Source organism: Alligator mississippiensis, chromosome 4 (assembly GCF_030867095.1).
Source record: "Alligator mississippiensis isolate rAllMis1 chromosome 4, rAllMis1, whole genome shotgun sequence".
NCBI classification, from domain to species: Eukaryota; Metazoa; Chordata; order Crocodylia; family Alligatoridae; genus Alligator; species Alligator mississippiensis.
Window position 1 is genome coordinate 66,614,537 of NC_081827.1, and position 12,122 is coordinate 66,626,658.

Below are 12,122 nucleotides of genomic sequence, written 5' to 3' on the forward strand. Positions count from 1 at the left end.
CTGAGACTTTGGAAACTTTCTACTTCTGTATTACTGCTTCATAGCTCTGCCAGGCATCCTAGCAGTGAAAGCAGTGATCATTCTCATCTTGAACTAGGATAATCTTGCCCTCCTCCACACCCTACAAAGCTCTCTTGAAGAATGATGCCCCATCCTGTGCTCTGCCTGAATGCTCTGAGCCCACTGTCACTGCAACCCCAAGCTGTGAAGGGGACCTGGAATCCCAAAAGATGACAACTTTCACTGCCACCCAAAGTAGCTCCACCTAGTGTCTGTGGGGGGACAGAGGCAGCTGAAGTGACAGTGATGACAGTGTTCCCTAGTAGACTCATCTGTACCTGGCCACCACAGAGGAGCATATGGGACTACCATCAGCCATACCAACAGTGCCTTTGGAGGGTGAGGATGAAGGTTGACCTGGGGTTATGGTCTATTCTACATGTTCCCTCCTCTCAGAGATTTATCCCCTCAGCCACCCCTCTGATTGTGTTCATGTGCACCTAAATAAATGCTTTAAACAGTGCATTTCTATGAGTTAGTGCCCCAAAATGCTGTCCAAGGGTTGGACCCTGGTATCGCAGGGGGGAGCTCTGCTAAGCCCACCCTAGATACTGGCATGCAGATTTCAATCAGCATCTACCAATATGTGTGGACCAGGGCGAAGTTGGCCCCTTGAAGCCCATCAAAGTACCCCAGTGCATGTGGGATGTCCAGAAACAGGGAAGGGGCAGGCTGTGAGCTGCCATTTCTAAGTAGGGTGGTCTGTGGGATGAGGCAGGTAGACTGGGTTTCCACTTACCAGAGAGGGAGGGTGGGTAGCTTCCTACCACTGTGCACAGCCCCCAGGGGAGGAATGAGGTGGCATGTGCTCCCCACATAATTGTGCATGGGACAGATGCGGGCTGCTTACTGTGAGCTCAGGGCTCTCCACTTTGCTGTCTTTCTCTTGGGAGCCCCATGCTGGCTACATGGCCCCCTGCCTGCCTGGCAGCAGTGGGAGCAGCAAGTTATGCCTCCCGCTGCCAGGTAGGCATGGGGCATGTGGCCAGCATGGGGACCCCAGGGCACAGGCAGCAGAGTGGAGAGCCCTGAGCCCACAGGGGGCAGCCTGCATCTGCTTTCACCCCACTCAGCTCCACTCCAGCTGTGGTTTGGGGGGGGAGCAGGGAGGAGAGGCAAGCATGTGCCACCCCACCCCCAGCCTGGCTGGGTCCATTCAACCTCCCCTGTGGGGCATGAAGGCCCACCCCACCTTGGCAGCAACAGCACCAGGAAGGGAAGTGCCCCTCCCCCTGCTGGAGTCCAGCTCCTGGGACTTGGAGCTTGGCTGCGGGGGAGGAGTGACACGATACATTCACGTTTATAATGGACTCTGCGGTGCCTCCAATTTTTTGTCTGCCCAGGGCCCCAGTAAATCTTAATCCTCCACTGCTCCTCTCCCCAGTTTCTGATGAGTCTTGCTATGACTCCAGTTCACAACCCTTCTTCAGGGTTGGGGAATGTCTGGGGAAGACATTCTCTGATTTTGTTTGGTTCAGTACATCAAGTTAGGTGACTGTTGTTGACACTGGAGTGTTCAAGCAAAAGTGGCAGGCCTTGGTAAACCCTGAGGGCTTCAGTGGGTGCGTGGGGTCGTGTTATAGGCATTGGAGTCATACCTCCTCCAAGTAGGTGAGGTTGTTGCCTTGATACCCATTCCCACCAGGCTGTAGAGTTCTGCAGGGTAGATAGACTGGCCCCTGGAGCAGGAATGGGGGGGCTGGGAGTTGTGCATCTTGGGATGCTGGAGGACTTCTAATAGCTTGTATTATCACCATGGAACAGGTCATCAGTAGTTGAACACACGTTCCTTAATAAAATACTCCTCACCAGAAAAGTCATAAGTTTGCTACAATTGAGCACATTTGGCATGTTATACTGCTTGAATACATAGCTGCTCACATTTTAAGTGCATTTAATATATACTAAGTGTCTTGTGTGGCATGGCCCTATAATGCATACCAGGAGTCCATAGCACCAAACTAAATCTAAAATTGCATAACTGGAAAATAACAATGACAATGATGATGACAATGGCAATGATAATAGTATGTAAAACATGGCTTGGGTGAAAGGTACTAAGAGATTGGCTAGAAAGGGTTTCAAAACCAGAAAACCAGTATTTCCCCAACATATGTTCATATCAGAATTATACAGTCTCTGTTAGTTAGGTCATGACCACACTACTTCCAAACTTGATTAAATGTAATAGCTTTATATGTAATTAAAATTAAAAGTTGTAAAAGCATTTTAAACAGTGTTACATTTGCATCAAATAGACTCCTTGGTGTATAAGATATATAATTTAAGTTTCCTTAAACTTCCCATTTTTTCTTCTGCTTCTCTTCCCTTTTCATACCCCCTCCACCATTTCTCTCAGCTAATTGGTAACAGTGAGTCTTCAAAGGAGAAGACCAGTGCTGTTCTGCTGTTTAGCTGCAGTAGTGTTTCAAAAAATAAACAGTCCTTCCTCCCTCTGCTTGTTCTTTGAAGCCTTGCTATTGCCAATTGGCTAACAGAAAAGGAGTGAGAAAGAGCATGAAGGATAAGGGAATTAAATTTAAATAAGTATCTGCAAGACAATTTTTCCATGATATGAAAAATGTTTAAGAGCCTTTTGATTAAATTACTAGCAAATCACAGAGTACCAAAATAACCAAGAAGTCCTTACTTTCACTTCACTGCTACAATCCCAGTAACATTTTCATTATTGCCATGCCTACCTTTGTTTTAAATAAGACAGAAGTAACTTAAAAAGCACAAGCTAATGGTATGTCATGAGGCCATGATTTCATAATTACCTTGCTGGCATGTTTTAAAGAAGATGGCATTTTGGGGAGTTTGGAGAATTATATTGCCTTCTGAATTCATTATGATCACATTCACTTCAAATGCTGCTACTCCATCTTGCTTTCCGAGGCAAGGAAATCCAACCTGGACAACTAAAGGGAAAGAAATTATAATTATTTAATAATTTTATCAAGATAATATACATTTTACAATGTTTAATACAAACATTGAAATAGAGAAAGCATATAAAACCATGATATCAGTTTGGTATCTATTTGTTAACACTGGGAATGAATAGCATATACAGACTGTTGTCAACAAATACAGTAAATAATGTCCTGGAAGCAGAGACAAGACATCAAGACTCCTTCTTCCAAGTGGAGTGCCATAACTATAAAGTTACAGAGGCAGGCTCTCTCTTGCCTATTCTTGTCTTGACCCCATGAATTTTCCATTCCTTTCTGCACAATGGGCCAGCTTCAACAGGAAGACAAGTAGGTGCTTCTACAGTCTATTTTGTAGTCTGTAGTTAGGGCACTCATTTGGAACATGCAAGATATGGGTTTGAATCTCCTCAGTCTGAGGAAAAAGCAGAATCAAGGTCTCTGACTGCCTGAACGAGTGCTCTAACCACTTGGTTATTCTGCAAAAGGTTGATGGCTCTATTGCCACCAATTAGTTAGATGCCTATCCTCAGAAAATGGACTATGTGCCCTGGATCCCAAATGAACAGAGGTCCCTAAGTTATGGAAAAGGTCAGCAGCATTTCCTTTTGTTCCAGGCACCTCCAGTCCATAGTCTAGATAAGGGTTATGGATGCCTTATGTTTTTGGTGTTGCATCACCTAAGACAGGGGTGCCCAATCTGTGTTATGGGTGCTACAAGTAGCAAAGGAAACCTTGGTGTGTGGCACATGGCAGATAGGGGAAGAGACAGCAGCACAGTGGCAGATATGGCAGGGAGAAGAAAGCAGAAAAGCAGAGCAGTGGCTTGGTTAGGGAGTACAGGACAGAGAGCTGAAAGCTGAGCTGCAGAGCAGGGTAAGGAAAAGGCATCAGGGTGACACTTCGGAAGGGTAGATTGCTAATTTGTGGTATGCCTGCCGAAAAGGTTGGTCCCTGCTGACCTAAGAGAAGGCACCCAGATGACCAGTCTGTATTTGTCCTTTAGGAGCTTTATTTTCAGAATTAACTTCGTACTTTGGAGCCTAAATCCTATTGAGATTCCAGTTCCTGTTCCCTGCACCCCTCCCCACACCGCTTTTGAAAATGAATCTTAGATGTTTTTGAAAAGGTTATCCTAGCTGTATTCTGCTGGTGTACATATTAGCATTAATGTCTGAATAAAGCTCTGACTTTAATAAAAGCTTGTTATGTGAAGTAGTGGTACGACTGAATACTTAGTATACACAATACTTGATGCAACTATTTAAAATTATTAGAGAGACGTCACTTTGTCAGAGCTTCTTAAGTGTTCTAAACGTAGTGGATAGATGGAGATTGGCTCTTTAAGAAAAGTATGCAAACACTTTTGAAGTACAAAGAGTCTAAGTAAATAATTAAAGCCATTAAATCTGGAGTATTTTAATGAGGAGGCAGGCCTGGAACCTCAGAGTCTTGGAATGCTGTTCTGTGATTGTCACAACTGATCTTAAATAATCTTCAGATGAAACAATTATCTTTTTTCTTCAACACTGGCTCCTTCTTGTTCTATAAATTGGCTCCAGCTAATAGAACTTAGTCTACTCATTTCTCTTAAAACTTGTCTGAGATTTCAGAACATAATATTGAACTTGCAGCTTTGCATCATTTTTGTTTGCCATAAAAATATTTTTGCAAGCCAAGGTGGGCAATATTTCTTGATTTTTTTTTTGCTTCAGTAAAGCACAGCAACATTTAATTTGCAATTCATTTTCTGTATCTGACAGATCCAAGATTGCCAAAAGTCAGTTGCAATTTGAATTATAAAATCCAATACAACGCTCCATTTGAGGAGGTTTTTATATTGACCTTTTAACAAGACTGTTAAAAAAGCACATGCAATAAGGCAAGGGCAGCCAGTTATTTCAGGTGCAGGGCTGTTTACTGAGTTTTGGCAAGCCATCAAGGGCCACATGACAGGCAGCCAGGGGCAGATAAATATTAATTTTCTAAATTTTTTAGGGGCCCTGCGGGCCAGATAGAATGGCCTGGAGGGCCACAACCAGCCCGTGGGCCGCATTTTGCCTGCCCCTGCGATAAGGGGTAAGGTCTTGCTGTGGATTAAAAAGATTTAACTGTGGTGAACAATTTAAGGCACTGAAGAGTACAGAAATGTAGTAAATAATGCAATGCTCACAAAAATGGTTTTAAGACAAGTATCACTTGATGGTTTCCTGAACAGATGGCTTAAAAAAGTGTTTCCCCAACTGTGATATGGAAGGCCATGGCTAATGGGCTATGAATTGTGCCATCCCTCATTTTCTAGTGAAGGTTTGATCATAAGGGAGGCATGGTGGCCTCTAAAAAATAAGGAGAGTTGACAGTGGTCCATTGGTCCAAAAAGTCTGGCTTAGAGAAAGAGAACAGATGTAAAATTTAGAAATAATACTGTGGGCTGACCTTCCAGTCTGACTTTCTTTTTATCACAGACCATTGAATTTCTCCCAGTTTCTGTTATGTTAAGCCCAAGAACCTGTCTGTCAAAATATTCCTTCCAGAATGGCATCCATTCTTGATTTCAAGATATTAGTGGAAAACCCACCCTCTCCCTAGCAGTACATTCACATGGACAGTCATCTTCACTATTCAAAATTTGTGACATTTCTAATTAGAATGTGTCTGGCTTCATTTCCTACTATTGGATTTTGATAGAGCTCTCTCTGATAAATTAAAGAACCCTTTAGAAAGAATTCTTTAGTATCCTTTGTTTTCTCCATGTAAAGATACCTAAATGCTAGTTACCTCTCACTCTTATTTTTGATACGAGGAACAACTTGAGCTCTATAAGGTTCTTGCTGTAATCTCTCTCTCTGAATTTTTTTACTGTACAGTGGGATAGTGGATATAACAAAACCAATTGTTCTGAAAGTGGGGGAAGAATGCAGGGGTGGGATAAGTATAATGGCTTAAGGGAGTTAGGTTCCCAACTCTCATTAATATTCAAGAAGAGATGTGTGCCTAACTCCCTTTGTCTCCTTTGAAAATTTGGTCTCATTTGATTTCAGCAAGAACCATACTATTAAAAACCAATTTTATGTTTGGCTGGATTACTTCTGAGGACACCAGCTAATCTTCACCTACTCTACTTGCTTGTTACTTGCCTCCCCCATATTCTCCACCCTCATTTCCCTTTCCCCGCTCTAGTGCAAAATAGCGACAGACAAGAAGCTGAATACTATTTTGTAGGCTATATTCAGTCATAATTAGTTATTTTAGGTCAGTTTGCAGATCCATTTAAAATACTAGCAGCTCACTGCTAAATACCGTATGTACTTCAAAAATGATTACCCATTACTGTTAAATGTCATATACATTGTGCACAAAGCATGATTTAACTAACAGTTACTAAACACTGCACACACAAGTACAGTTGCTTACTATATGGAAACACAGCACACATGTCCATATTAGTTTTGGAACTCAGTTAACTGAACTACAAAAAGGGTAAGCTTATTTTCAGTTTAGTCAGTCCTTTCTTTGTGATAGTAACCATGGCTCTTTCCTGAACTATGAAAGCTCATCTCTGTTGCCCATACAATGGAGGGCCATACATCCTGCTAAAGATAGTCAGGGACCTGCATTTTGATTCAACCTTTCACAGGATGTAGAAGTGAGGGCAGGGTGGCATTTTATAAGGGTGAAGATGCATATTACACTTAGACCATACCAAATCTGCAGAATGTTAAACGGTGTTAAAGTTAGAATATTCCGTGAGTGGTTGCACATTAAGGGTTAATACTGTTTTTGCCTGCACAGATCTGACTTGCCACTAGGGCTATGTACGGATAGTCAAAAAGCCCCAGGCTGAATTGATTTAATCTTTGCAGGTTAGTCTAGGCTGCATAGATGGAACTGATAAGCAAGTGGACAGACATTCACTTTTGATTCCAGAAATGCAGCCATATGCCTGCAGTGGCTCAGGCCAGATGCCAGGCGTGCTAGAGCACACCTCCCTGCTCAGCTGGAGCAGACAGTTTAGGTCAAGGCAAGTCTGCCCACTTTGTGAGGGAGGGTTTGCAGGGGAAATGCAAAGCATTCTGGGATGTTGGGGGACTGTGAGTTAACTTGAATATGGAAGGGATCTGGGACAGAAGTTTAATGAACTGATTTGACCTAAATCAGTTAAGTCTGCTACTACATCAATCCAGGTTTACCTTAAACCAGTTTCATCCATTTTGAAAGCAGTTTATATGCACTGAACTTCTGTTGTGTTACAGATGTTAACCGGTTTTTGATCACTTATACTGGTTTATGTGTCATTTCTGTCCCTAGCCATTAGGGCTGATGAACAGGAGTGTAGCTAGGAGCCAGAATACTTGGGTTCTATTCCTGCTCTGGGGCCTGGAAGCTGTACATCCTGGGATGCTGTAGACTTGTGTCACAGGGCACCTCGGTGCCCCTGCTCCTAGAGTGGAGAAACTGCCAGGGAGCAAGTGAGCGCGCCCTGGCCTGACATAACGAGCCCAGCTGAGGCTTGCTCAGGTAATGAGCGCAGCTGCGGGTTGCCGGAGCAACCAAGGGGAACCAGCTGCCTGTAGGAGGCAGGGCCTGGCCCTTATAAAGCTCAGGGCTGAGGCCAGGCTGGCAGTTCTCTGCCAGCAGCCTGGGAGGCAGGAGCTCCCTCAGCCGAGATATGGGGAGAAGCCCGACGGGCAAGTACAGCGCATGATAGCCCTGAGAGGATTGGGCACTATGGTTTAGCCAGAGGGCTTTATGTTTGTGTTATAGCCAGGAGGCTCTAGTTTACGTTTGGCTCTGTTGTTACACCCAGAGGCTTGGGTGAGGCTGTAGGGGTTGGAGGAGGCCTCAATTATAGGGACCCCAGAGAGTGTGGGGTGCCCTAGCGCCAAGAGGGCACATTATTGTTATAGCGCCAGGGAAGGCGCAGCTCGCACGCCAGTGCGCGAGCAACTGGCGGCAAGAAGCGCGGCCAGTGGGTCGCGGGTGCAGCCCATAGGTTGCGGACGGGGACCGAGACCCCAGATTGCGTGTGGGGGAACATAGCCCCCTGTATAGTGCCAGGGAAGGCGCAACTCGCACGCCACTGCGCGAGCAGCTGGCGGCGAGGAGCGCGGCCAGTGGGTCGCAGGCGCAGCCCGTAGGTTGCAGACGGGGACCAGGACCCCGGATTGCGTGTGGGGGGGAACATAGCCCCCGGCCCCAGGAAAGGGGCGGTATTACTGAGTAGCCCAGTGTGGGCACGGCGAGCCCCAGAGAGGGGGGACTGCCCTTGTACAGTATTGTGTAGCCCAGTGTGGGCGCGGCGAGCCCCAGAGAGGGGGAACGCCATTGTGTATTATTGAGTAGCCCAGTGTGGGCGCGGCGAGCCCCAGAGAGGGGGAACGTCATTGTGCTTTGCTGAGTAGCCCAGTGTGGGCACACGGGCATAGCGAGCCCGGCCGCAGGCTAGTGCGGCAGTACCCCTCAGACCAAGGCAGGGCGCTGCGGTTGCCCCTGAGAAGACAGGGAGTAGCAGTGCGGTGAGCCAGAGTCAGGGAGGGTATCCGTGCGGTTGGCCCATAGGACCGGAGGCCCGCTAGAGAGTCCCTGAGTGGAACCACACCGGCAGGGGAGGCCCAGACTGGGCAAGACGGAAGTCCCAGCCAGAGGCTGGGCATGAGACAGGGAGCCCAGAGTGGGCCACATTAGAGAGGAGGCCCGGGAAGTGGGCATACAGACCGAACAACGTCCATTACATCTGCGAGGCTTGGGGCGTGGTATTAGGGGCTGGTAGGAGCCACGCATAGCCCATAAGGCTAGGGCGCTTGGGTAGCGCCCATTGTGCGGGAAGACCCACAAGGGGTCCAGGAGCTGACAGGCCCAAGGAAACACAAGGCAGCCTCCCTATTACATATTACATCAAGACGTGGCAGGCGAGAATGGAGGGTGCCCTCAGGCCGGAGTAGTGCGGTGAGAGGGCCTCAAGGAGATCACAGCCCTCCGCGAGGACCCCGCCGTGACATCTGGTGCATTGGCTGGGAACCGGCCGTGCACGGGGAAAGAACCTGTGTCCCTGTGAAGGGAAAACGAACCTTAGGGCTATTTTACAGATCAACAGGGCAGTGAGATTGAGGGGCTTGAGAAGGCGAGCCCAGATCAGGAGAGACACTGCCAGTTGAGAGCGTTTGAGGACGTTGGGTCTGGTTTAAGCTGAGAACAGAGTCATGGCAGGTATAGAGGACATGGAGAGCCTCAAACAAGAGGGGCTATTACGGGTGAGTGAGCTGGAGGAAAACATCGCGCGGTTAGAATGGGAGCTAGAGATGGCTCAATCACAGAAGGAGCAAGCCGAGGCCAAAGTGGCCACTTTAGAGTCTCGGGCACAGTTTGGAAAGAAGGAAGGCTCTAAAGAGTTGAGACGCTTAATGGCCGCAGAGGCAGAGAAGGGTCGTGTAGTAGAACGGCTCATAGCAGAGGAAGCTAAGAAAAGTAGACAGAGAGAGGAGAAACTGCGAGAGATGCAGAAACGGATGGCGGTATGGGAGAAGAAATCCCCAGAGCCTGATATGGGGGAACAAAAAGAAAAGAAACTGCGGCTAGAGGTATCCAAGAACCTCATAGCTGCTCTCCAGGAGGAGATCCGTAGCCAGGCGACGCAGATAGAGAGCCTACAGGAGAGCCTGGGGATCTGGCAAGAGACATGCGACCAGGCTGAACGCTTGGTTGAGGAGCTTAGAAAGAAGCTGGCAGAAAATCATGTCCAGGTAGAAGAAACCAGGAAGGTGATAATAAGAGAAATGGAGAGGGTAAAAGAATATATGGCCAGTCAGGAGGCTTTAGAAGCACAGAAGCAGTCCCTTGAGGCTGAGATGAAAGCCAAAACAGAGGAGCATATAAAGCTGCAGGCCCAGTGTCAAAGGGGAGAGAAAGAATTAGAGGCCAAGGTGAGAGAGACTGAAGAGTTGCGGGCCCAGTTGAAAAAAGGGGCAGTGGAAAAGGACCTCTGTGAAGAACAGGTACAGCACCTTAAAGCTCTTCTAGAAGAGAGGTCGGTCAAAGAGGCAGCAACCGACACCGAGAGGGAGCAGCTACAGCAGCAGATGCAAACCTCGAAACAACAGGTACAGGCCTTAGAGGAAGAGATTAAAAGGTTCCAGGAAGAGAGACAGCCCCTGAAGGCCCTACTAAGAGAAAGTACAGCCAGAGAGGCAATGTTGCAGCAAGAGAATGAGCAGCAACTAGGGCAGGCTGTCCAGGCACAGAGAGAACAGCTAGTGGTAATAGCTAAGCAATTAGAGGAGCACGTGTCCCGGATTAATACTGAGTGCCAGGAACAGTGGCAAGAACTGGGGACCTTGAGAGCGACCCTGATAGAGGCCGGAGAGTGGACGGAGAGAGCCCGTATCATATATTTAAAGGGCCAGGTGAACCTAGAAATTCGGGAGAATATAGGGATGAGAATCCCCAAGGAGGAGAAGGGAACAATGACAATGGAACCTCCTGAAACAGAGGTGACAGCAGCGGGGAAAGAGAGTGTCCCTACGATTGTCAAACACCTCGAGCGAGAGTGGAAGCGCTGGGCCGAGGGGCTATGTTCTATGCTCTAGTATGCCCTAGAACTGAATAGCTTGAGAGAAAGAGTGGGAGAACTCTCCAGAAGGAATGACGTGGGGGTAATCCCCGTGTCAAGTCCGGTACAACCGAAAGGGGTAAAGGGAGAGAAAGTAGTAGCGGTCCAAGACAGTGAGGGGGTCAGAGGCAGTGACATAAATAGTGAGCCATGCTGCCCTCACCGCACTAAAAAGGGAGAACAGTTAGGGCAGGAAGAAAGGCCTAGACTGAAAGGAAGGGGCCAAAGCCCCAAGGAACTTAAGGGGAGAGGAGAGAGAGGTGACAAACTCCACCTTAAGGACAAGACGTCTGGGCTTGCGCAACAACGGAGAACGGATCGAGTGCAAGCTACAGGCCCTGCTAAGGAGGCTAGTAAACCCTCAACAGCAAGGGTAACTCGATCACAGAGAGAACAAAAGGGAAGGAAAAGGCCCTATGTATATGTTCACAATCTCCCAGGACAAATTAAATGGAGGACCCTGAGGAGAATAGTTGAGGCTAGAGTTGGAGGAGTAGCGTTCGTAAAGGTGTATACCGGACTGGATGGGAGATCCACTGGTCAAGGAAAGATAGAGTTCTGGGAAGAGAAAAATGTCCAGCGAGCACTTAAAATGCAGTGGGAGCTTTGGGGGAAGCTCAAAGACTGGCAGGAGACTAAGAGGACCTCGGAAAGGAGAGGTGATTATAGGGAACACAGAGGAGGAGCTTTAAAGCCGAGATGGGGAAGAGGAGACCAGATACCCCGAACAAGGGAAAACTGCTCCACCAGGAAGAGTGTGGAGGTGACAAAGGCGGAGAGGACAGAGGCCTAGTTTGCACCCTACCAGGGAAAAGCTAGTGTGGGGGGGACTACCTTTGGCAGGGTAAATCCCAGGAAATCCCACGCGGTGCACCCTGGGGAAAAGGCGAGCAGGGGGCGCCTTAAAACCTCCGCCACTTATGCAGAAAATGCCGGGTGCTGGAAGAAAGGCCGAGAAGAGCCGCCAAGTCAAACTGAATGTGACAAGAATGAAGATCTCCCTCGGTGAGTTCGATCTTGGGGGGGGAGGTGTGTCGCAGGGCACCTCGGTGCCCCTGCTCCTAGAGTGGAGAAACTGCCAAGGAGCAAGTGAGCGCGCCCTGGCCTGACATAACGAGCCCAGCTGAGGCTTGCTCAGGTAATGAGCGCAGCTGCGGGTTGCCGGAGCAACCAAGGGGAACCAGCTGCCTGTAGGAGGCAGGGCCTGGCCCTTATAAAGCTCAGGGCTGAAGCCAGGCTGGTAGTTCTCTGCCAGCAGCCTGGGAGGCAGGAGCTCCCTCAGCCAAGATATGGGGAGAAGCCCGACAGGCAAGTACAGCGCATGATAGCCCTGAGAGGATTGGGCACTATGGTTTAGCCAGAGGGCTTTATGTTTGTGTTATAGCCAGGAGGCTCTAGTTTACGTTTGGCTCTGTTGTTACACCCGGAGGCTTGGGTGAGGCTGTAGGGGTTGGAGGAGGCCTCAATTATAGGGACCCCAGAGAGTGTGGGGTGCCCTAGCGCCAAGAGGGCGCATTATTGTT

The 12,122-nt window shown here is 48.1% G+C and overlaps 1 protein-coding gene across 1 annotated transcript in view; it reads right to left on the bottom strand.

Moving 5' to 3' along the window:
- The window catches only part of WIF1 (WNT inhibitory factor 1), an 81,834-nt gene that overhangs the window by 21,265 nt on the left and 48,447 nt on the right, over positions 1–12,122 (bottom strand). The window contains exon 4 of the mRNA XM_006276396.3: positions 2,841–2,981. Coding sequence (XP_006276458.1) covers positions 2,841–2,981 — 141 coding nt within the window. The remainder of the gene's footprint in view (positions 1–2,840; positions 2,982–12,122) is intronic.